The sequence below is a fragment of the Oppia nitens genome, unplaced genomic scaffold (genome assembly GCF_028296485.1).
Source record: "Oppia nitens isolate AA-2021 unplaced genomic scaffold, nextdenovo-longstitch-racon4-pilon3 scaffold8_pilon_pilon_pilon, whole genome shotgun sequence".
NCBI classification, from domain to species: domain Eukaryota; kingdom Metazoa; phylum Arthropoda; class Arachnida; order Sarcoptiformes; family Oppiidae; genus Oppia; species Oppia nitens.
The window spans coordinates 1,543,325-1,568,432 of record NW_026533252.1 but is presented as its reverse complement, the minus strand read 5'-3'; the positions used below and the strand labels follow the sequence as shown (position 1 = coordinate 1,568,432).

Here is a 25,108-nt window from a genome sequence, read left to right as displayed (position 1 = left end):
ACTAATAAATTGATTAAAGCGTTATTACTTGTTATTTATCATATGTACAATAAATAAAACTTTTCATAAACATTTCAATAATATTTTTGTAAGTTTTAATCTAAAATAAAATAGTTAAATTTTATAACTAGTATAACAGTATAGTTATACAGTATATGTGCATATAATTTATATATATATATAAGATAAAAAGGGAGAGAGAGAGCACATTAATGTTTAACAAATGTATTGCTCGCCAACTCACTGATGAATGTCTTTTGGGAGCACACATACCAACACTGAAAATAGTCTCAATTTAGGTCCATTACAACTGTCCAAGTATTACAACTACAACCAGCACTGGATATGCATAGTATATACCATTGACTAAGTTATACATCAAGCATAACATTACTGTATTTTGAGTACACATCGAGTGAGGGGACAACACATCGGGACAATCAATACAATGAATAAATAAATGATTGAAGAATCGAGAAAATCAATTAACTGTTCGTTAACTCTGTTAACTGTTGTGTGACTTGTATTAGGACTATGAGTATACAAATACTTTATATCAGTATATATATAATACACTACTGAAACACTAATATATGATGACTCTATAATTTGTGACTATTTCTGGACATTTCAATTATAGCAGAATATTAAAGTAAAATTATAAAATCTAATAGTTTTGAAAATAATAGTTTTAAATAAAAATATAAAAATAATAGTATTTAAGTGTTATTAGTATATAAAAAATAAGTTAAATTAGTTTAAACAAAAATTATCAAGTATTTTATTCAAGTAAACAGCATTACGAGTCTTATCTGGACACATACCTATCATATTAATGGGTGGACATTGAATATCTAGAGTGAGTAAAGCTAACAGTGCTCTTAAAAAAGATAAGGAAGAGAGAAATCAAACACTTAAAGCAAAAGTTGTCTTAATTGCTAAGTTATAGCTTATATATGTTACGTATAATAACTATAACTATTAAATGTATTTACTGTATGTATGTGTTTGTTGTTGTGACTCTTTTTTTTTGCCTTACAGTTGCTTACAGTTCAGCGACAAATATTTAGTTTTATCTCTCTTTCTCTCTCTCGATCTCTCTCTCTCTCTCTCTCTCTCTCTCTCTCTCTCTCTCTCTCTTGATGTATGCGTTTGTATTAAAACAGAAATGCCAAAAATGCTAAATTTGGTTTTCAATTGAATATATTATATTTTAATCTTTATACTGTATTTTATTATATTATAACTTAAAGCTAACCTGTATCACAAACATGTCACTTACACCCATACAACTGATACATTGAAATGCTTTTTACAATTTTTTGTTGTGTGTTCAACGAGAAGTCGTATAAATTGAGTCAAAATGTGTTGAAAGAAATAGTAAAAAACATATAATCAAATGGTATTATATTCAATATTATTATTTAATATAATGTATTGTTCAATGCATTGATAGTATCGGATAATATCATAGAGAGAATGTGTTGAAAATAGGGACACAATTGTGTGTCGATATAGATATGTGTAATAATAACTTATTTTAGATGCCATTTGGTCTGCTAATCAATAATCATATTTATAACACGTATGTGGCCACACACACACATACAAACACACACACACAACACACACACACACATACATACACACACATACAAACACACACACACACACACATACATACACACACATACACATCTACTCACTCACTTTAATTGTACGTAACTTTTTCTGACACCAACACACACACACACACATACACGCAGTGTGTTTGCCATCAAAATTATAGTTACAATAGATTGTCGGTCGAAGTGTCTCATTGTTTGCCATTAGTTTGTTGTCAATTCCTTCAAAATGCTTACACACTATCAGCTATTAAATGAGTGATCAGTGTTTTATTGATAGCGATTTAGTAAAAACATTATTTTTTGGGGTGAATTCAATAAATTCATTTCCAATGTATTGTTATTATAGTTGAATCACTAACTTGTAAATGCAATCATATATATAAATCTTTTTGATTACTGTCATGACAAATAAATTTTATTTAATTATTTTATTGTGTATTTCAATGTATTATTGCATGTTATATCATCGGTTTATATAACAAATAATTTTAATTTCTAGTATTTCATGTAATAAGCTTTAATTATGCAATTATTTAAATATATAACGATTTTTGTGTTTTACGACTATAATAATAAAAATTAGGTCATTACGATATAATTAACCTTTTGATATCAATATTATATCTATTATGAAAAAAATATTAAAAACTTTTAACATTTGTGTTGTAATACTTGATTATATCAAGTTTAGAAATATTTGCATTACAAATTGTCTTAATTACAAAAACAATAATTATTAATATTATATACAATGTTATATAAAATGCAAATATATTAAAATAATAATAATAATAATACTATATAAAGAACACTTAAAACAATAATTTAGATACTAATTGCAATACATTTTCCAGTTAAATATAATTACAAATGAAATAAATGTTAACTAATTTGATGAGCGGTTGTCTAACATATAATACACAGCTTTAAGTTATACTGTTTTCTATGATATATACTTAACTGAAAGTATGCTTAACTGTAACTAAGATATGTAGAGAGAGAGAGAGAGAGAGAGAGAGAGAGAGAGAGAGAGAGAGAGAGAGAGTATGTAGTAAATTATATTATATATAAACTCAGTGTTTCTCAATGTTATTGCTGTTTATTCATGAATTTTATCTCAAATCAAATTAATTCAATTCTTCTCCTATCTGTCTAAGAAATACATATAATTTATATAAATAGTGTTAAGTAAATAGAAATTTCCTCATTTGAAAATTACTAAAAATTCTATAATATATTATATTAAGTAATATTAATTTCACAACATAATATTATTACTATTAAAAACTACAGATATTTTATATAATTATATTATTGTTTAACTAATGAGAAAATTGATCAATTTTTTTATTCGTACATCAATGTAATTTAAAAGCATAAGTGAATTGCATATTTATAATATAATATTAATTGTTAGATATCATATTTTATAACAGTAATTATATTATGAAAATTTAGTATTACAAAAATATTTTTCAGAAATTTTATAATAATTTTTTAACTTGAATACAGATAGTTAAGTATATATACCAAGCAATAAATGCAATGAAAAACTAAAAAATATAATTCAATTTTATGTATAAATTGCGAATCCATGAGAGCAACGGTTTCTCAAACAGATTATGTCTTTGAATATTTATAACATCCGACGAGTGAATAAACATTTTAAATTATTTTTAAAAATTTATAAATTTTATAATATATATATTATTTTATTCAATGACTATATTTTTAACGGAACCAATATTTGCATATAATCTATGCATACATATTTATATTGCATATATATTATGTATGATATATAATAAAACATTATGAAAGTTAGTCCAATATATTTAGCATAATATTGTTAGATTTTTTAACAGACAGACACTGTAAATCAAGTCAATTCAAATTATTGTAATAATAATATTATAAAAATAAATAGTTTATCTCTCTCTCTCTCTCTCTCTCTCTCTCTCTCTCTCTCTMTTTTATTTATTTAATAATCAAATAAATGAAATGCATATAGAGTTCATTTGGCAACACAACTATACAATTATTATATAATATATAAACTTCTGTTTATATAATAAATAGTATATATGAATGAATGAATAATCAAAATAATTGCTTTCATAGCATTTGATTCAATTAAGATGTGCACTCATATAAATTTAAGACATTATACCGTATACGTACTGTATGTATAATGTGTGTGTGTGTGTGTGTGTGTGTGTGTGTGTGGACGTTTTCTTAATTTAAACAAATTAAATAAGATATTGAGATTAAAAATAAGATTTAATTATACCCAACCAACAGGGATATAGCATTTTATATACTTTATTATTGACTTCAATACTTTTGAAAATTTAAGCTTTTAATTAAAAATATATCCAAATATGCAAAATATAAATTATATAACTTATATTGAAAGTTGCTTAAATTGTTAAAATATTGTTAATTGTAATGATTTTATATAAACATTTACAATAGTACTATATTTTATTTTCAGCTAATTATATGTAAATTTACAATTCTATAGCACAAAAATCTTTTAAAAAATTTGCCGAAAGCTCTCATAATATTTGTATAAATTATGTAAACATTGTAAACAAAGTAATCAAAAAAATAAAATACTAAGTCATTTGAAATTTATGGGTATTTATAAACATTGCGATAATAGGGAAATAGAGAAAACAAAATTCAAATATAATGTACTTTATATAGATATCTAATATTTCGTGAAATAGTTTAACAAAACAAATATGTGTTGAGTGATAAAAATAATTGAATTCTTATAACATTTTTTTAAAAATGATAACAATATATTTACTATTAATGGAAGCGAAGAGAGAGAGAGAGAGAGAGAGAGAGAGAGAGAGTTTGAGGAAAAGTAAGCGATAAAAACGAGATGTGATTTAGAAACATATTTTACAGACATATCATATCATATCGATTGAGGAAATAAGTCTTAAACTTTGCCGAAAAAATTGTTATGATTTTTATGGCTTTAATTTTTTTCTTCTATACTATTCATCAGGAAATAGAAAATTTTGTTAGATTACTATTGAAAATATTATATACAGTATATTATATATTTCTGATAAATTTATTTTTAGGCTTAAAATTTTCATAAACTAATTTATAACAAATAATAAGCATTGGTCACAAATACACAAAGCAATATATTATTTATAATATATATATAAATTTATATATATATTGTTAAGAGTCGAAATCGTTTTGCTTATGATTTTGACAATATTTATGACAAATCAACAAAATTATGCAAATTTTCTTCACAGCACACAAAATGTTTTGTCAAAAATGAGTTTTTGATTTAAATTTGATTTGCATTTACATGTAAAACATAATCTAAAACATCATATTTATGTAAATGCCATTACATACAAATTCATAAATCATTTTAATAAATCTGATAATTGTCAAAACATATAGATATATGTAAGATATAAAATTAATATATAGAAAATTATAAATGTTTCTCTATATTAATATTTTTAAATATTATATAATATTATATAATCTCTATATAAAAATTTTGTGTAGTTTTTAAAAATGCATTATTAAAATACAAAATAAATATTATAATTATATTAATATATTATTTTTATTATTATTAAGTATGTTATACGGTATAGTGTAGATTATATATAAAATTAAATAATTTATTTAAAATAATAAATTATATAAGTTAATTTAATTTAAAAGTTTTATAGTAAATTAATTTGTACAAAAAAAATATTTTTTATATAAATTTATGAATTTGGGTGTAGTCTAATAGAGAAAATTATCTTACAAACTATTTTATATAATTAGTAAAAATAGTCAAAAATAAAAATAATGCTATAATAAAATTAATTTTAAAAGTGTTATAAATTAAATTATAATCGCAAAAATTTATATTAGTTAGCAAGGATATATAAACAAACAAATACTATTATTATTATTATTATTACTACTACTACTACTACTACTACTACTACTACTACTACTAATAATAATAATAATAATAATAATAATAATAATAATAATAATAAAGAGTAAATGTGAAAATAGCTTATGTATGGCTAACAAACTAATCGTTAATTGAATTGATTGATGAAAACAGCATAAACAGTGCCCAACAATACCCGGTATATAATTAATCATATTTTCAGATCCATTAGACTAAATGACTCACTTTTTTCGTCTAAATCGACATTTACTTTCCTTTTTTTATTATTATTATTATTATTATTATTTAATTCAATGTTACAAATGCTAATGACTTTGAATTTTTGTTTAAAAAAATTGAGATTCATTTATAGCACTTCTTTTATACCTTTTATTTGTGTGTAAATTCAGAGAAAATTAATCACAATTTTTTTTTAAATAACGGGAAAAATGTTTTTTTTCTGTATAATAATTTTAACAACAAAAAATATTAACGCAAATATTCACAACGTTTAGACGATATATTATAGTAAAAACTTAATTAAATTAAGAGCTCATTAGTGTGTGTCTCCCCTTAAATGATTAAAATAATAGTAATTTTTTATTGGCAAATATTATGTAGGTATGCCATTGTGTTTATTATTAATATTTTAATAAAACAATACTATAATACACAAACACTATATATATTATATATATATATATATATATAAGATATAATAAATATGAAATTAATATTGATCGACAAATATTATAAGTCCGGGTCATTCAAGTATAAGTTATATATCATAGTATATGGTAAACGATTATCACATTTCGCGTGTTTGCCACTCATTTAGAGACTCAGTTAGATGTGTGCCCTTTCCATCAGTTAGATAGATATATGGTATATATCCCCCAAAAAACAGTGTGTGTGTGTGTGTGTGTGTGTGTGTGTGTGTGTGTGTGTGTGTGTGTGTGTGTGTATGTGATAATGTTTACATTTCATGATTAGACAATCATATTTTTTATTGATCCCCCGGTACTATACATACACACATACTCTACCATTAGTGCAATTTTCGCCAACAAAATAATAATAATAATAATATACACACATCCCATAAAATGCATTACCCCATCCTATATATATATATATATATATACTATATTGAAAAATCGTATATCAAAATCATTTTTGTTTTATTTAACTATCATCATATAAGATAAAAAAATATGACAATTTTATATTAATTTCAATTTATAGCAAAATAATATTATTGTTTTTATTTTTAGTTTAGCCTAGAAAATTATATAACATTTTATTATCGCTACTAAACTGACATTTTTACTTGTAATAATAATATATTGTAGTAAATTGTAGTAAATTGTAGAAAATTGTAGAAAATTGTATAATAATAATAATATTTTATATTTTATACGTAATGTACTCAAATGTATCCATTTTAAAAAATGATTTTTTGTTATCAAATTTTACTAAATAAATAAATTTTAATATGAATTAAACAGCTATTAGTGAATATTATAAAATTGAAAGATATAATACAAAAATATATTTATTTTATTATATATATAAATAATAAAATATTTTTAATATTCAGGATTTGTAAAACAAATATTAAATATTAGACATACATATAATTAGCTAAATTTTATTGAACTAAATAATTATAAATATGTCTTATATTGTATTTAATAATAATTATTGCCATATATATAGCATATTCACAATTTTTAAAACTTGCGCTTAAATGTGATGTCATATAAAAATCACCATGGCAACACTAATATAGTATTATAATACAGTCTAATCCGATTATTATTATTACTAAAATAATTTGTGAAAATTTAATAAACTAAACAAAACTAATAATTTAATTAGTTTTTGTTATAAAAATATTTTTTAAAACTAATAAATACCATATATTAATGTAAGTATGTGTACAATGCTATGTCATAATGGCATGACTTGTGGTCTAAATACCGGCTCTTATAATACATAATACAATATATAATATACAGTACAACACAAATCTAATGGTTTTTTTTAAATACAACTATACTGTAAATAATATGATATAATATTTACTGTATAGTACACTGTATTGGTTAATAAAAACGTGTATTATATGACATGTATTGGCAATACTTTCATTACTAACCGTTTGTTTAATAAAACCTTTAGTTAATAATAATAAGACATATTTAAGTCATATATTATATGATTTTTTTATTTTGAATCTCAATATTGTGTCTCAAATAATATCACACTTTGAATCTCATTTACACACAACTCATACTAATAATAAACAATATGTAAGTATTGAATATAAATAACTATATTTGATATCTTTGACTGCATTTTGATTATAACTTATAGTTATATATGATATACTAATTGTGTTAAACAAACAAATGTTACGCAAAGTATCCGTCAAATAAAACTATAGTTTATTTTTATTAGCAAATTGTAATCAACAATGTTTGAGATATTTTTACCGGTATATTGTTATTATTATACATACAATACTGTAATTTATATATTAATTTAATATATCTATATATATGTGTGTTTACACTACACTACTGTAGAATTTTTAAGCAATTATTGTTTTATACACTAATTAATAGAGATTAACACCAATTTGTTAAGAGATTATCAAATCAATTGAATAATCAATTTTTCAATAGCAATGTCGTCTCTATGTGTAAGTTATAGGATATTAATATTTATGATTTGATAAATTTATATAATTTCATAATACTTTAATAAGACATTTGATAAAACCTTTAAAAAATACCACTAGAAATTATTATATGTATTTAAAAAAATACATTTATAGTATTAATACTATTTAGTTATACAGTAGTTATATTAATAAAATTAATTGTAAGTGTAGTGTAGTGTTGATATCAGTGTTAAAAAGAGTGATATTAAAAAAAGTAGTTTTAATACTTATATTGAAAAAAGCAATGCATTTATTCAATTCATTTTAAATTATATTTAATATTATAATATAATAAAAACTTTGTAATCCATTGAAGTCTAGGCTTAGACGGCACACAATTTGTCCACTAATCCGATCGGCGATTTGTATATCACTATACAGGACATCATACCAACCATTTGAATATCGACTGCAACAGCGGACACTTCATTGTCGTTGTGTCACTAAATTAGATAAAGTTTTTTCTTCTCAAAGATCTAATTGTTCGACTTCTTTGTTTCGATTGTCTTCTTCATTATCAATGGCCGCGTTTACTGTCAATGAGAGAGGACAGAGAAATACTGCCGATTTTCGGATATTTTATAGTAAGTATTACTTATACCAACTGTTCCTAAATATGCCAAATCATCGAAATTGATGTTAAAAGTATGTCATTTATTTTATTATAATATAAATGTATTTTTAATATATAGCCAACAAAGAGACGGGAGCGTCTATATCTCCGTGGCACGACATTCCCCTATTTGCCGATGAACCCAATCAAGTGTATAATATGGTAGTTGAGATCCCCCGATGGACTAATGCAAAGATGGAGATTGCGACCGGAGAACCATTGAATCCAATAAAACAGGACATAAAGAAAGGACAGCTAAGGTTTGTTCGCAATTGTTTTCCTCATAAGGGCTACATCTGGAACTACGGAGCAATTCCTCAGACGTGGGAAAACCCGAAACATTTGGACGAATCTACCGGTCATAAAGGCGATAACGATCCGATCGATGCCTTAGAGATTGGCTCCCGTGTGGCTCAAAGGGGTGAAGTGGTCAAAGTTAAAATACTAGGAGTTATGGCTCTTATAGATGAGGGCGAGACCGACTGGAAGGTGATATCTATTGACATTAACGATCCACTCGCTGATCAATTAAACGACATTCAAGATGTCGAGATGTTGATGCCGGGTCTCATGCGTGCCACTCACGAGTGGTTCAAGATCTACAAGATTCCCGACGGAAAGCCTCCCAATCAGTTTGCGTTCAATGGAGAGCCCAAGAATCGAGAGTTTGCAGAAAAAATTGTGTCGCAAACACACAAGCATTGGAAGGATTTGGTCGGCGGTACCGATGGCACTGAATTGTCACTGAAAAACATTACATTAGGCAATACTCACTCGATTGACGTCCAGAGTGCCGGTGCTATCGTTAATCAAAGCCAAGAGTCAACGGCTTTGCCGGAGAAACCTATCGACGATCAAACGGCTATTGATAAATGGTATTATATTACATTACCATAACTCTCTACGAACATTAACTACCGGAGCCAACACATAGTCTGTCAATTGGTGTGTTTTTTCCCAAAAAGCTAAACAAACAGTTTTTCTTATATTTTTATATGATATATATTACATCTAATATGACTTATTAGATTGTAGTTAAAAACTACTGTACTGATCATTTGCTGCGATTTTTTTAGACCAAAATAAAAATATAAATTATTAAATGAAATGAAAGGCATATATTCTTTCAACTCTCTCTCTCTCTCTCTCTCTCTCTCTCTCTCTCTCTCTCTCTCTCTGTTGATATATTCTTAGTTTTATATATGATTTTTGCGAAACATAGAGTATAAATGATAGATATTTTTAAGCCTCTATTGTATGCAATCATTTGTCAAATTTGACTTTCCTTAACAATTTGTGATTTATTTGTTACTAATTTCTATATAAAAATATATATATTTTATTACTTTTCTCATTAGTTTTTATAACAGGTTATATTAATTACTGTAATGATACAGTATTTTATATTACTATACCTAATACTGTACTGGTATTTACGTCTAGATTTTTAATTATTACAGCTATCAAAATTGATTTTTGAAATTTATCACATTTATTATTGTTTATTAGGTACTTAAAATTACAGTTGTATATAAATTAAATAGTCGATTGCCTTATATGTAAACTATTTTGCTTTTAAAATGTTTTATTTAATACATATTTCAAGTTAGTATAAATTTCTTTATTAGCTAATAATTATTATACAATATAAATAAATTGTTTGAATAGTATTTTTACTAAAATAAAGATATAGTGAAATGAAAAAACTTAATTATATACAGTCGTAAAAACAATTGAATAGTAAAGTTATCTTAAAGTTTGTTTTGAAATTTCTTTTTGTTGTTATGTTTGAATCTATTCGACCAATTATTTTTCGACTTTACTGTAGATTGCATATGATATTCAGTGATAAATAAATTGTCATTTCTGGTTACCGTTTGGTCAGTTTTCAATTTTTTGTGTTTATTTCTCTTTTTCTTTGACCTATCGATGTTGTGTTGGGAGATATGCCTCTTCCAGTGCACTCCTGATGTATCGATCGTCCGGTGCGCCGGAGTCTGTGAACTCCTTAAGCCTTCGAAAGCATTGAGTATAGTGTTGTTGTCATTTAGTCTACTAAAAGATGTCTCATTTAATATTCGCTGTTCACCAATGGATCTATTATTTAAACCATTTCTTGACGAACCAGGTTTCGGTTTTTGATGTCTTTGGTCGGCCTCGATATCACTAGAGTCTGAGCTATTGCTGACATCACGATCGTAATAAATCCATTTAATGTGTTTATTTTTATTATTATTATTAAATGTGGTCTTCAAATGAGTGGTGGGAGGAGTGGATGTGGCACTGGTTTGACTCAAATTCAGCTCATCTAATGGTTTATTAAATGATGCGCTCAAACAACTCAATTCATTACTGGAAATGCTTTTCACAAATTCATTACATAAGGCTTTTTTGTTGCAATCGTTTCTTCTTCTGTTATTATTATCTTTACTGCTATTAAAACAATGAGTTCGTCTTATAGATGACATTAGAGGGGATACTGGGCTCATATGTTTGGATATTCCTTTTATATGACATTCCTTTAGATAGGACACACAAAATAAATAAATAATTAATTAAAGGCAAACAAATAGAGTTTTTATATTTAATAGGTATTAACCAAACGGCAAACATTTGTTACATGTTTTTTGAATTAATAAATGAAAGACAAATGACTGCTCAATAGTATTAAATTATAAATAAATTTATAGATATATTTAGCCGTAAATTACTTACAAATCCAAAGTGTTTGCCAATAGCACCACAATTATAGCAACATTTCCGCAAATTCGCTGACAAATTGTTAATCACTGGATCTTGTGAAGTAAATGTCGTCTAAAAAAATATTTATAGCATTCAATCAATTAAATCCTAAGTTAAGTACAGAAAGAAAAAGAGAGACCAAATGGCAGAGAGAGAGAGAGAGAGAGAGAAAGCACTAACCGTTAAGTGATATTTTCTCCAATTATAAGTACATTGATTTGTTTTATGTCCTAATTTATTACAAACTTCACAAACCAATGCATTAACCTTAAGATTACAATAACTAGTTTTATGTTTACTCGACAGACATATGGAACAGATAATCGATTTGCACTTTTCCGAGACGTGGCCACTCTGGCCGCACATATAACAAATCGGCAATTTCTGTAATTTTTATTAAATAAATTAATTGACGATTCATTTGGTAATAAATACGATAATACCTTAGGTATTGGACAGTCTCGGGCCTGATGTCCCCTTTCTTTACAATTATTACAAAACATTTTGTTTCTGTAATATCGATTACTTCTGGTATTATTTACAAGAAGATCATTATAACTAATTCTCCACAAACTCCTGTCGCCACTCATTCTCTTGTATTGTGCTCTTTCTTCTTCACTGTCGTAATCGTCTTCATTGTAGAACTGGTCCATCGATGATGACAGTGTTGTTTCATTCAAATTACTAACATTTCCAAACGATATGTCCGACGACTTTATCGGTGAACACTTTGGTGACTGTTTTGTTGGCGAAGTCTTCTTCGGTGAGCTATATCTAATGATATCATTTCTACAATGACTTCTGTTATTATCAATTATAACGACATCGGAATCATCTGACGAGTTGTCGTTCAATTCAATTAACTCTATCTTTCGTTTAGTACAACTCATGTCTACATTATTAATCACTTCTACACCGCTGTCAATATCCTCAATGTCTTCATCCATATCATATCTTTTAGCCAAAAGTGTAAACAAATTGGTCAGCGGTTTGTTTGAACTCAATTTAAGTTCATAACTATTATTCCTATTATTATCGTTGACTTCGGACTTCGGCAGTGAAAACAATTGTCTTTTATCTATACTTTTGATTTTCTCTTCTAAACGTATCGGCAAATGACTATTATTTTCATTTAGTCGGCCATCGATTGTGTCCGCAAACGAGTGATGAATAGCTCCGTACAGTTCAACCTCGAGATCGGAACTAATTTCGTCGGAGTTATAGCGCGAACAGTCGTCACTATCGTTCAGCACATCCATTGATTGGCTGATATAAAACTGTCAACACTTTTAGTGTCCTCAATACCATTGACCGTCGGAAGTGTTGAATGTGTGACCACTGGTCTCACAAAACACGTTATCAAAACATACGATGTGTTAGATATTAATATTAAACACGTTATCCATTGATTTAATGTTGAAACTAATGTAACAATTATTTATTGACGCTATTAGTTATAAATGTTTGTCTATTGTCAACAATTATGAATATTATTTTGTACATACTTTAACCCTTTCAACTACACGCTTATTATAACTATAAATAATGTTTTAAAAGTTTATATTTTAATATTGATTATAAAATAGTTTAATTTAATTTTCAATAATTTTATGATTATTTTATTTTATTAAATCAATTAATTAATAAATTTATTTATTTATATCGTGTATTAGTGTAAAATTATTATAAATAATATTATTTGATTAATTAGTTTTAATGGATATAATGAACGTAATTAATGTTTAATATATTAAAGAGTATTGAATTGATTGTATAGTATTTGAAGAAAACCATTGAAACACAAAAGGCATTGAATTTTGGTTTTCGTTTCGCATTTGTTTCGGTCAACAGAAGACTTAAAAGGACACCAAAAGACAATGGTTTTCGATGTCAAGGAAGACGTGAAAATGAATTCACATAATATGTCTTTGAATGGCGACGGCAATGGTATTGCCATCAGAAGAGGTGTGATTGATGGCAAAAATGATTTGCTTCAGCAAATCGGCGGTCTTTATATGAATGACCAAACAAGTGATATTAAACTTAAAGTCGAGGGTCAGGTACTGCCGGCACATAAAAGCATTGTCTCCGCCAGAAGTCAGTATTTTTTTAAGCAGATCTTCGGCACCGACGGCGGTGCCGGTGATCACCGGTCAGGCAGTTCACTAAAAGGCGGTACTCTTGAGATGTTCGGCACGACTGCCAGTGCATTGAAAATGGTTCTCAAATATCTCTATTGCGGTGAACTTGTCGTCGAAGACTTGGGACTTGAAGTTATCATTGATGTCCTGACTCTTTCACATCGATGCAAACTTTTGGAAATTGTGTCCGGAATTTCCAATTATCTTAAAGACATCGTTGCCATTGATAACGTTTGGACAATCTATAGCGCAAGCAATCTCTTTGAAGAGACCAATTCGTTGGCCGAGTTTTGTCTACGATTTATGGATTCATCGGCTGTTAAACTGTTGAATCACGAGACGACTTATGCACAGACTGTCAGTAATTTCAAACTATTGATTAATCGCAAGACTTTTGACGCTCCAGAAGTGGAAAAGTTTAAAGCGGTCTACAAATGGATTAACAATAATCCAGAACTCGATTCAAAAGATTTGGTTAATTGTGTTAATCTTCAGCGGTTGGGTCAGGAAGAGTTGCTTCAAGTGGTTAGACCAACACATTTGGTGACTGATTCACAAATTTTGGATGCAATTACACCGAAACGCAAAAGAGTCTCATTGGACACTTCGACCAATACTGAAACGATCAAAATGGAGGCCATCGAGTTTACGCCGAAGTTTACCATTAAGACTATGAAACACGAGACAGAAGCTGTCGGTTATTACTATTTTATTGAATTGACTGAACCATATGAGATCAATCACATTAAGATGCGATTATCTGAATTGATTTCTGGCAAAGGAGAGTATAGTTATTTCATTGAGACCTCAATCGACAATGAAAAGTGGATGAAAGTGATCGACTATTCGAAATTCATCTGTAGATCGTGGCAACAGCTCTTCTTTGATAATGTTAATGTCAAATACATTAAAGTCGTGGGCACTAAACCTGATGGCAAAATTGCTGATATAATTATCGATTCATTTGACTGCAGTTATAGTCACAGTGCGGCCAAACAAGAGAATGGATTCATAATACCGACCGAAGACATCGCTAATCTTGATTGTGGAACAAGAATTCGGTATATTTTTGTTTATTAGAAATTAATCCAATTTTTTAATTATTTTTTTCTTAAATCTAGTTATCCTATCAATCGTCACGACTTATATCTGTTGCATTCAACCCAACGCTACGCTTATTTCATTCCGGTTCGTAATTTTGGTGACGACTTGAAGAAGAATGCATTCAACATACAGTTGGCTCAGCCCTATCTACTCGATTCACTTGAGTTTAAGATCTACCACAAAGACAGCAATGATTCGTATAGATATTATGTGGAAGTTTCGGCAGATGAGAAGTCATGGGAACGTATTATTGACCGAACAGACAATCCAGGACAAGGCCTACAAGTTCTTAAGTTTTCGAAACTTCCCGTTTGTTTCGTCCGAATTGTAGGAACCGCTGGTGTCGGTCCCGGTTGTAGTAAGTTCTTGGGCTGTAGTGCTTTGAGATGTCCCGCTATTAGCAATCCTGAGGACGAATAGTCAGACCATATATTATTAACTTTTATTTTGTTTTTTATTTTTTTGTCATTTTGTTTTAATATCTTAATCATTATAACAGTATATATTTATATTGACAAATATGTGATCACAATTTAATTGTATTAACTATCATTTAATTTACCAAATAATTTACAACAACAAAAATAACTGAATCATTGCATTTGATTTTAAATTATATATATTGCAACAAAATATATGTCTTGTATTGCAAATCATTATTTAGTTAATTACAATTTGTTTGATTCATTCCTACTATAAAATCATTAATTTTTTCAAAGAAAATCGTTTTTGTATTTTTTTTTTGTTTTTTAAATAATAAAATCATTAAAAAATATTTTAAAGATTGTAAACAGCTTTGATTAGTGGAAAATCGTTGTATTCACTGATAATATTGTCTTCAAATTTCAAGTACACAATCAGCGACTTTGGTATTGATATTTGTTGTATTAGATTCTTATCATTGATTCGGTTCTGAAGTTTTTCTCGTATTGCAATTCGCGCCAAACTCTTAAGTTTTAGTGGAACAAAGTTTTTACTTTGGATCCAATTCTTATATTTGCCATTAATTGATGAATTAATGTGTGCTTTGAAATGTGGGTTTTGATGAATGCCGGCTTCAATCAGCAAATCAAACATTTGTATTGTCGTTTCATTTGACAAACTTATTGGTAATATCCATGGATATAATATTGCTTTGGTAACGGAAACGCCAACTCCGATCAATTTCCTGACCACACTTACCAATTCCCGTTCAATAGCCATCGCCAGTGGTGTCCCTTTGGCGTTACAAAACCTATTGTTTCCGATGTCCAGATTGAGGTCACACAGGTTTAGCGAAAGTAAATAATCCAAACATTGAATCGACAGTTGATATTCACGTGGAGTGGCATTAAGTCGGATGTCGTTATCGATGCAGCAGATGATTGCGTGAAGAACTGATCCGATGTCTGTGTCAAGTTTATTGACATCACATCCTCTATCAATGAGAGCCTCTATGATTAGTTTTGCTAAATCAAAGTGTCTCGTAAACGATGATATAATATAAACGAAGTGATTAAGTAAAGGCATCGGTAGACAGTCGCAGTCGACTACCGTTTCTGCAAAACAGTTGCAGAGTATCCGGTCTTTGAGAGACACAGTATTGTCGACACTTGTAATGCATTGAAGCAATTGTTCCGGACATTCAATGATCAAACTTGTGAATACATTACACGGATATCGATCACCGTTATTCAGGAACCGATTAAATGATTTAATTCGTTCAGACATTGATTTATTTTATAGAAATTTTTGTTAAAAAAGGCTAAAAACTCGTAAAAACCCTTTGTGTTAGTCTATTGATGCAAATTTAGGTCAAACCTGATCTATAAATGCAGACCACATTTAATGACCGATTTTTTTTAAAAAAAACTTGTTCTTACAATACCTTAAACTCTTGATCCTGTTTTTGTAAGAAGTTTTACAACTAATCCAAAAATACGACTATAAAAGTGCTGAAACAATAGCTGTATTTAGTTTTTATTTAAAATTAAAAATAAAATATAAAAGTTTTGACAATTAGTCTCTTATCAATATTTATTATGTATTTTATTTATTAATTTAAAAAAATAATATTGAAACACCTGCTAATTGAGTTATTTTTATTTCAGTAAAATAAATACATGAGCTATAAGAGAGATAACAAGTATTTTACTACAGTATTATATACTTAAAATAATACTGAATAACAATAATTATTATTGAATTTAACTTAACTTTAGACAAAAATTCTTTATTATTACTTATTATTTATATCATAAATCATGAAAATATAATTAATTAATAATTCATTGTTAATTATTATTATTATTATTAATTAATTAATAAAGTTCAATAGTGAATTGCATTAGACTTTAGCTTAAAATTAAAATATGTCTTAAAATATGTATATATATTTTATTTTATAGAAGTGTTAAAAATGTAATATAGGTTTTTAATTTTTTAATTGCTTTATTATAATCAGATTTTAATTAAATTATTATTTTATTTTAAATAAATATTCTTATTATATGATTTACAACAAAGATTATAATAACTAATTAAATAATATTATTTCATGTCATGATATTAAATAAATAACTAAACCGTTTGTCTGCATAATTAAGCATAACATTAATTTATATTGAATACGGTATATCACTAAATATATTATTTTTAGTTATTTTTAATATGATATTAGTTTTTATATTTATTATTAACATAATATCAAAACATGGATGATATATACATAAATCCAATGATGGAATCAATCAAAAGACAATCCATAAATTTATTGAACAAATGCATCGAAAAGAAATTAATCCTAAAGTTAAGCAAATGGCTAATAATTATCATTAATATCTGTGTTATTGTCATCTCTTGTTATATATTTAAAACTCTTTGGAAATCACTTACAGAAGAGGAACAAGAATTGAAACGACAGAGACTGTTGAAGAATACGGAACTACCGATAGTTGACTTATTGGTTGTTGTGGTCACCCGTAAGGCTGTGCTCATTACAACTGTTATGATTTCCGTTACATTGGCCACAATCGGACTGATCGGTGCTTATAAATTAAATATCTGTTTGTTAGCCATTTATGATATATTCTGTGCCATAACGGCCACAATCTTAGCGCTCGGTTATAACAATTATAACGATTATCTTCTCTACTATGGTATCACTATTTCAGTTATAACTTTGACGACAATAATTGCATTTTATTTAATCAGAGCCGCGAAAGATGAGCCAAATTGGATTAAAAATCGTAGGATTTTAATCAAATCCAATAATAATATTTAAGTTTTAATGTTTTTTTATTTATTATTATTGAAAATTATTTACTATATATTAAACAAAATATTGATAAAATTATTAAATAAACACAATCATCAAATGATTTAAAATTATAATTATAAATCACATTAAATAATTAGTATTATAAGTATTACACAGAATAAGTATTATAAGTAAAATTATATTTAAGGTTTTGTTAATCACCGGAAATATACGGTAATTGAAATTAATATTAATCAAATATTTTATATAATTAAAGTACAAAAAAATTTAAAAAAATTAAGTCAACTAATTATTTTAATTTTAAGTCAATCTATTGACAAACTTGTAATTTATATTACTGTAATGTGATAACAATATATTTAAGCAAACAAACAAAAATGTTAAATGATTTTTTAAGTTAAATATCTCTATTTATATTAACTAAATCAGACAATCAAAAAAAAAAAATCTAAATGAAAAAATGTAATTATCTTTAAATTGTAATTAAATATTAAGTGTTAATTATATGATAATATAATATCGATAACATTTTGTGGCCATTATTACTGTATATGATATACAATATTAATTTGAGGGTTTGTTGTTTGGTCTGAAAGCTCGACCCCTACCGATGCCCTGAAATTTGTTAGACGGCTCTGAGTCGGAAGCAGTCTTTTTAGTAGCAAATGGCATATTCTTAGGCATCCGTATATCATCTGATTGATCGACAAAATGTCTGAATAATCCATTGCTTTCAATCCATTGGTTAGTCTTCTGTTTCTTAGTCGTCGAACTGATGACATTAGAGAGACCTAAATCTGGTAAAAATCCAAATCTATTCATCGAAGCATTGATTGGATACACAAATGGTGATGTCTTAATCAATTGCTTCGGCGATTGTTTTTCTTCTTCTTGCAATTCTCTTATCTTTTGACAAACCATTTGTTGATACTTTTTGCGTTCAGATTTGATCATACGTTGGACATGAATGGAATCATTGAACGGTTTGCCAGCGCTTTTGATGAACCGTTCCTCGAAAACTTCTTCAGCAGTCCATTCATTCTTTCCGAGCGCCGATTCAATCATATTAACCGATTTCCCGCTCTTATTGAAACCCGAATAGTCATTGCTGGCGGCGGAGGCGCCACCACTGCTATTACCCCAACCGTCGTCTTCTTTGATATCATTGACGTCTTTATCAATTTCTTCTACTTTGTTGTCTTTCTTATTCTTCTTCTCTATTTTCATCAACAAATTGTTATCTCTATCGTCATAATACTTCAGTGTCGACAATGAGTCGGGACATCGCAACATGTGTTGTCTAATCTGGTCTTTCGGGAACCGATGTCCGGCATTGAACGGACATTCTTCCAGTGGATTACTAATCTCGTGTCGTTTGGCACACTTAGAGATGTGTTGTTGATATCGACTGGTCTTTACTTTATGATTCTTGTCGTACGGACACAAACGAAGACCCAATGATTGCAAATCCATTGTAAAAAACCACGAAATGAGTGATAATTTCGGACAAAAACAACGAAAACAACGAATCGGTAATCAATTTGTTTGTCAACTATTGTCTGCTATTTGTATGCAAACTATGACTCAATAGTTGACTCTTTTGTTTCATTGCTTTCATTCAATGACTTCGAGTCTAAACTTTTGAGTCAATGATTAGTATTTTAAATGTTTTGTTTTAAACTCATTATATGTGCGAAACACTAATAATTAAATGAAAAAAAAACATTTTTTATCATTAATTTTAATATTCAGTCCTAAACCGGAAATTTAGTTACAGTTTTGAAAACTAATGGAAAGTTTTTACACATATTTTTTGTGTCATTCAATATCCGATCCGAAACTTTCAAAAAGTTTTTCATTTCTAGTATTTTTTTCAAACTTAAGCGCTGTTTTGCGTGACTTGAGATTCACATCCAATAACACGTTGTTTATGTGTAGACCACGTGATGCACGTGTGATGTGAATGTGTTGTAAATAATTGGATGAATTCATATAATAATCAATTGTTTGTGACTTACCATCGCTGGACATATCATTGATAAACCATTGTTTAGTTACTTATGATATAATCGCCAAACAGATGCCAATGGAGTTACACGTTGTCGACGACGATAGTGACGGTTCAGAACCCGAAGAGATTAATGTCAGGACAGCTAAAGAAGCCATTAAGACATCGATCGCCCAACAGAAGAATGCCATCAAAAATGCCAACGATTTGCTTAAGAAGAAACGCCAACTGATTGATGAACGAAACTGTCAGCAAAAGAAAGCCAAACAGTCTGTCGTCGACAAGTTGTCCGACGATGTGTTGAATGAAATCACTATTGGATCGAAAAATCCGGAGATAAAGACATCAGACGAGACATCAAAAGATGATACCAAACAAGTGTCTCGAAAGAAGAAGAATAAGAAGAAGAAGTCGTTTAAATTAATAACAGAATCGACGCGTTTCGATGTGATTGATATGAATGAAGACTTGAAGCAAATGAGTTCAGCGGTGATGACAAACAAAAAAAGTTGTGTCAACTTTAAGGACGAAATGTTGTATAATAGGAAACGGAATCATCGGATCTCCTCAAAGATACACCAATTCTATACTCACAAACAAAGATTATCAACAAATAGAAAATAAACACTTTTTCCTTATTTGATATTTATTTGTATTTTATTTGCTTTTATTTCTAACCATTATTTACATACATTGTTATTGTTGTCGATATCTAAATAAATGATAATTACTGTTAAAGAAGTTAAAAATATTATACTAATGTTTAACGAAAAAAAATAATTTTCACACAAATTGAAAAATAAATGCATTTATTAATGTATTTATGTTCTTATATGTATATTATTAGAGTTATGATTTTTAGTGATTAAAATGTGTGATTACCGTAAATCAAAATTTGAATTATTATTATTTTTTATTGTATACTTTTATATAATAACTAATACAGATATATTATAATTTTTATTATCAAATAAAACAATATTATCTAAATATGATAAATATGTATATATATATATATAGTATTTATTATCTAGCTGATATCTTAATTTTATTCAACTTAATTTTAAAAATTAATAATATTTATTACATTTATTAGATTTTGTATAAATCTTGAATTGGATATATATATATATGACTAAAATTACACTCATTTAAAATTTAAATTTAAATACTATTTTACAAAAGATATGTCACAACTACAGTAGATTTTCTATAATATATGTTTAATTATCGGTAATAATGGTAAACACATATAGGAATATCAATAAATGTAATGCTCTCTAAATTATGATTAATAATGATTATAATACTATATAATTAATTTTATATATTTTGAAACTATGTTATGACTTTTCTTGTTAATAGCAAACTAAGTGATAACAAAACTGATAAAAATGTCGTAAAAGGTGTCGACATTTGACCGGAGTTGCAGAGATCGGTATCACAAAAGCAAGCATTAGTTCTGCCGCCATATCCGGCCCGATAATAGCACGGTTTGGATATGTCTCCATCAGCAGCGCACTGGCGGATCACTCGATGGTGTTTCTTTAGTTCTGATCAAATAATTTTTATATATTAGAATAATAAGTATGTAATTGGTTTGTATAGTTAACCGCATACCTGGACCGTCGTCATAGTCTACCCATTGGTCAATTTTACGGCACCCGACAAAGTTGGATCCACCAAAACCATTGGTACAGTTGCGTTCAAACTTTTCCGGATGAATTATACAGTCCGGGTCTATAAAAGAGTTGCATTCATAACATGATATATGTTTTGCCTGTATGACCGGTGATGAACTCTTGTGGCTGCTGTCCAGTGATGGTAACGGATCGCCTATAACTCCAATGGAAGAATCTGTCAATTGTTTAGTCCAGAGTTGTTTAGTTGCGACGGACTGATCCTCGTTATTGGCCAGCAATGAGTTTTGTTGAGCAATACCTGTAAAATTGTAATTTATATGATATATTCAATTCATCCTTTTTATGATAACAGGCAATGAGTTTGCAATTTTATTGTTAACTGTAATTAACTAAAACATTATGTTTTTTATTGCCAATAATAATGCTATTTCATCAATAATTATCCGGTTATATACTGTATTTGATATATTGGCATAAAAATAAATTCATTCAAATGTTTGTCATTCAATGATTTATATATATTTTTAATTTATGCTATTTTAATATGCTAAGCCATGTATTGTCGATCATCTATGAAATATTCAATTTCAAAAATATGATTTATAAAATTTTCTTTTTTATAATAAACATTTCAATTTTAAATAATTATATAAATGATAAAGAGTATGATATAACTCTATATTATAGTAAATATTAAACAATTTATTATATTAATCAATTAAATCTATCTATAATTCATTATATATTATATTTGAAGACAATTTTATTGTCAAGCTTATCCATATACACTTTTATATTGAGTTATAATATTAATATATAAAACTAATAACCTTATATAACTACTGTATATCAATTGAGTTATTTGTTAAGTTTTCCATACAATAAATAAATACCATAATTGATACTTAAAAAGAATATATGGAAAAATAAATTATATTACCAATTATTGTACAGATATAATATTTGTTTGAATTTATGTATTATATTAACATTTTTTCTTATTTATTAATGTTATACTATGTTCTTAATATAATAAATTAATATGAAGACAAAAAATTATAATGTTAAACAAAAATTTATATTTTATTTAAAAATGTTATATAATATAATAAGTAATAAATAATCTCATATATTATACATTATTTAAACATTCATTTTATAAATCATATCTTTTAGAGACAATCTCTTAACTTGTCTAACATTTCACACACAATAATAATATATAATACAAGAAAACATGAGTATATGATAAAAAAAAAAAATATTATCAGTACAGTATTACGGCATGTGATTTCATGGCAATGATTATATTATTTTTTAATTATTTTTTAAATAAATTAAATTCTAAATTACATTTATAAATATCTATACTATTTTTTGTTAAAAATTGTAATACAATAGTTAATTTATATAATCTTACAAAAATTACTAGTATATAATTTTCAATATACAGTACTTACAGATTATAAATTGTTGACAAACGATGGCAATTAGGAAAATATTGATTATATTTAAATCAAGCATATTATCCCACATTTAAAATATATGTGTTAAAATATCTATTATATAATTATAATAGATAATCAACAACAACAAAAACTAATTATAAAACAATTTCAATTGATAACATAAATATAATTACAAATATAAAAATTGTTTGAATAGTTTTATCAGAAAATTATTTGTATGACTCTATCCTCTCTCTCTTTCCTATCACTAGAATTTGATCAAACAATTCAATACAATTTTGCGAATACAATATTATATGCTTTATTTACTATTGAATGTGACGTAAAGTTTTTTTTATTTCATTATATTTGTAAAAACAGCCAATCATTATGTGTTACAATATATTTCAGAGATTATAAATAATTTATTGATATGTATTATTGTTATTTGATTTAAAATTAAAATTAGTGTCTAACTTTAGTCTAACTAACTAATCAAACTAAACATACGGTACGTTATGTGTTTACAATATACAACTTAAATAGTACTAAAAACTAAAAAACTTTTAGATAAAGTAATGTATTCATATATATTTAGTTTGCAACTTCCAATATATGATATAATAATATTTAGTTTAATATAATCTTTAATTAATAATGCAATGGGTAAACAAAGAAAAAAGGTTTATTATTACTATGCTATCCATTTAAAAGTGCTAAAAAACTAGTCACTATAAAAGTAAGTAAAAAATTGGTAAATAGTTACTTAAAAGTTATTTATTTTCAAACAATTTTTAGTAATTTTTTCTACATAGTTTAATTTTTCGATCTAATATTTTATCAAATTGTTATTTGTTTTAATTAAAAATTATTTATAACATTAAAAACTACGTTTATTGTCAGCAATTGTAAAAAAAATAATATTTGTTTAATGATAAATCATATAATGTTAAATGTTTTTGTAGTCACTATTTCTCTAGACTATGATTTATTTCTCTTTATTTTTACATAATTGCTATAATAATTATAGATATTTTTATTACATTATTTTTTATCATTAAAATTGTGTTAAATTAAAGGATTTTAGTTAAAAATTAATCAAAAGTTAACAAAATTGATAAAAGTTAATAAAGACTTAAAATTTATAGTTGATATAAAATTTTATGTAAATGCTCATTTTCATATAATATACTAATATATTTAATATTATCTTATTCTCCGATATCGGTAAAAATAGTTAAATAACTTCAAATGGAAACCCTAATTATTACAATTAAAACTAATAATAAAAGTTCGTATAATAAAGTATTGTATATAATAAGTACAGTTTAGTGTATAATAAATAATACATTTCTAATCTTTTATCTCTAATAAAAATACATAATTTATAAACTTTTTACTTATACTACAGTATTAATATTTATATACAATGATATGTAGTGATTTAAAAATTAATTTGTGACTATTATCATTATATTATTTATATACAATATAACATAATGCTTTTATAAGTTATTATTAATTTATATTTTAACTAATTATAAGTAATTTTAGCTATAAGTACTGTATAATAGATCGACATAAAAAATATTAGTCATTATAATAATTGATTGTTTGAATTGGAATATTTCAAACTTTTCTTTAATAATATTTATATCATAATTTTTTATAATATATGAAGTAATGTTATTTTCATTATTGATTTTATTTTTCCATATAAAATAATTAAATCTATTAGTCTAACTTATCTACAGTAGTATTATACTGAAACATTTACAGCATATTGTGAACTAATTTATTTGGTCATTTTAATTTACCCTCCTCAATAATGTTGCTATTAATAGTGCTTATTGT

At 26.5% G+C, this 25,108-nt stretch overlaps 6 protein-coding genes across 7 annotated transcripts; 3 read left to right on the top strand and 3 right to left on the bottom strand.

Annotated features, from left to right (window-relative positions):
* The first annotated feature begins 7,725 nt into the window (after positions 1-7,725).
* Positions 7,726-9,984, top strand: LOC128964437 (inorganic pyrophosphatase-like). 2 transcript variants are annotated; one of them, XM_054311029.1, is made up of 3 exons: positions 7,726-7,883; positions 8,613-8,880; positions 8,989-9,984. In XM_054311029.1, exons 2-3 carry the CDS (start codon positions 8,817-8,819, stop codon positions 9,804-9,806), a joined length of 882 nt encoding a protein of 293 aa, XP_054167004.1. In that variant the 5' UTR covers positions 7,726-7,883; positions 8,613-8,816; the 3' UTR covers positions 9,807-9,984. The 2 variants fall into 2 exon arrangements, with proteins under 2 accessions (XP_054167004.1, XP_054167003.1); XM_054311028.1 differs by having other exon boundaries at positions 7,860-7,883; positions 8,618-8,880.
* A 624-nt stretch (positions 9,985-10,608) lies between these two features.
* Positions 10,609-13,130, bottom strand: LOC128963896 (zinc finger CCHC domain-containing protein 7-like). The gene is made up of 4 exons (XM_054310436.1): positions 12,095-13,130; positions 11,832-12,035; positions 11,625-11,723; positions 10,609-11,428 (listed from the first exon to the last, which is right to left on the bottom strand). The coding sequence occupies exons 1-4, from the start codon at positions 12,908-12,910 to the stop codon at positions 10,661-10,663; spliced, it is 1,887 nt and encodes a 628-aa protein (XP_054166411.1). The 5' UTR covers positions 12,911-13,130; the 3' UTR covers positions 10,609-10,660.
* A 276-nt stretch (positions 13,131-13,406) lies between these two features.
* Positions 13,407-15,471, top strand: LOC128963897 (BTB/POZ domain-containing protein 9-like). Its single transcript, XM_054310438.1, has 2 exons — positions 13,407-14,853; positions 14,914-15,471. The coding sequence occupies exons 1-2, from the start codon at positions 13,529-13,531 to the stop codon at positions 15,314-15,316; spliced, it is 1,728 nt and encodes a 575-aa protein (XP_054166413.1). The 5' UTR covers positions 13,407-13,528; the 3' UTR covers positions 15,317-15,471.
* A 3,196-nt stretch (positions 15,472-18,667) lies between these two features.
* On the bottom strand, positions 18,668-19,831 carry LOC128963964 (uncharacterized). Its single transcript, XM_054310516.1, has one exon. The coding sequence runs from the start codon at positions 19,626-19,628 to the stop codon at positions 18,720-18,722; it is 909 nt and encodes a 302-aa protein (XP_054166491.1). The 5' UTR covers positions 19,629-19,831; the 3' UTR covers positions 18,668-18,719.
* Positions 19,832-20,025: 194 nt separating this feature from the next.
* Positions 20,026-20,858, top strand: LOC128963980 (uncharacterized). The gene has a single exon (XM_054310535.1). It carries the CDS (start codon positions 20,236-20,238, stop codon positions 20,785-20,787), a length of 552 nt encoding a protein of 183 aa, XP_054166510.1. The 5' UTR covers positions 20,026-20,235; the 3' UTR covers positions 20,788-20,858.
* Positions 20,859-21,444: 586 nt separating this feature from the next.
* LOC128963981 (uncharacterized) lies at positions 21,445-23,548 on the bottom strand. The gene is made up of 3 exons (XM_054310536.1): positions 23,267-23,548; positions 21,784-22,104; positions 21,445-21,716 (listed from the first exon to the last, which is right to left on the bottom strand). Exons 1-3 carry the CDS (start codon positions 23,340-23,342, stop codon positions 21,502-21,504), a joined length of 612 nt encoding a protein of 203 aa, XP_054166511.1. The 5' UTR covers positions 23,343-23,548; the 3' UTR covers positions 21,445-21,501.
* Positions 23,549-25,108: the final 1,560 nt, after the last annotated feature.

Coding starts and splice junctions, on each gene's coding strand:
- LOC128963896 (XM_054310436.1), bottom strand. CDS start 12,910: ATGGATGTGCTGAACGATAGTGACGACTGTTCGCGCTATAACTCCGAC. Junction 11,724..11,831: donor GGAGAAAATATCACTTAACG/GTTAGTGCTTTC, acceptor ATATTTTTTTAG/ACGACATTTACTTCACAAGA. Junction 11,429..11,624: donor TTGGCAAACACTTTGGATTT/GTAAGTAATTTA, acceptor TCCTATCTAAAG/GAATGTCATATAAAAGGAAT.
- LOC128963981 (XM_054310536.1), bottom strand. CDS start 23,342: ATGTGGGATAATATGCTTGATTTAAATATAATCAATATTTTCCTAATT. Junction 22,105..23,266: donor TTGTCAACAATTTATAATCT/GTAAGTACTGTA, acceptor ACAATTTTACAG/GTATTGCTCAACAAAACTCA. Junction 21,717..21,783: donor AGACTATGACGACGGTCCAG/GTATGCGGTTAA, acceptor TTATTTGATCAG/AACTAAAGAAACACCATCGA.
- LOC128963964 (XM_054310516.1), bottom strand. CDS start 19,628: ATGGATTTGCAATCATTGGGTCTTCGTTTGTGTCCGTACGACAAGAAT.
- LOC128963897 (XM_054310438.1), top strand. CDS start 13,529: ATGGTTTTCGATGTCAAGGAAGACGTGAAAATGAATTCACATAATATG. Junction 14,854..14,913: donor GATTGTGGAACAAGAATTCG/GTATATTTTTGT, acceptor TCTTAAATCTAG/TTATCCTATCAATCGTCACG.
- LOC128964437 (XM_054311028.1), top strand. Junction 8,881..8,988: donor CGATTTTCGGATATTTTATA/GTAAGTATTACT, acceptor TTTAATATATAG/CCAACAAAGAGACGGGAGCG.
- LOC128963980 (XM_054310535.1), top strand. CDS start 20,236: ATGCCAATGGAGTTACACGTTGTCGACGACGATAGTGACGGTTCAGAA.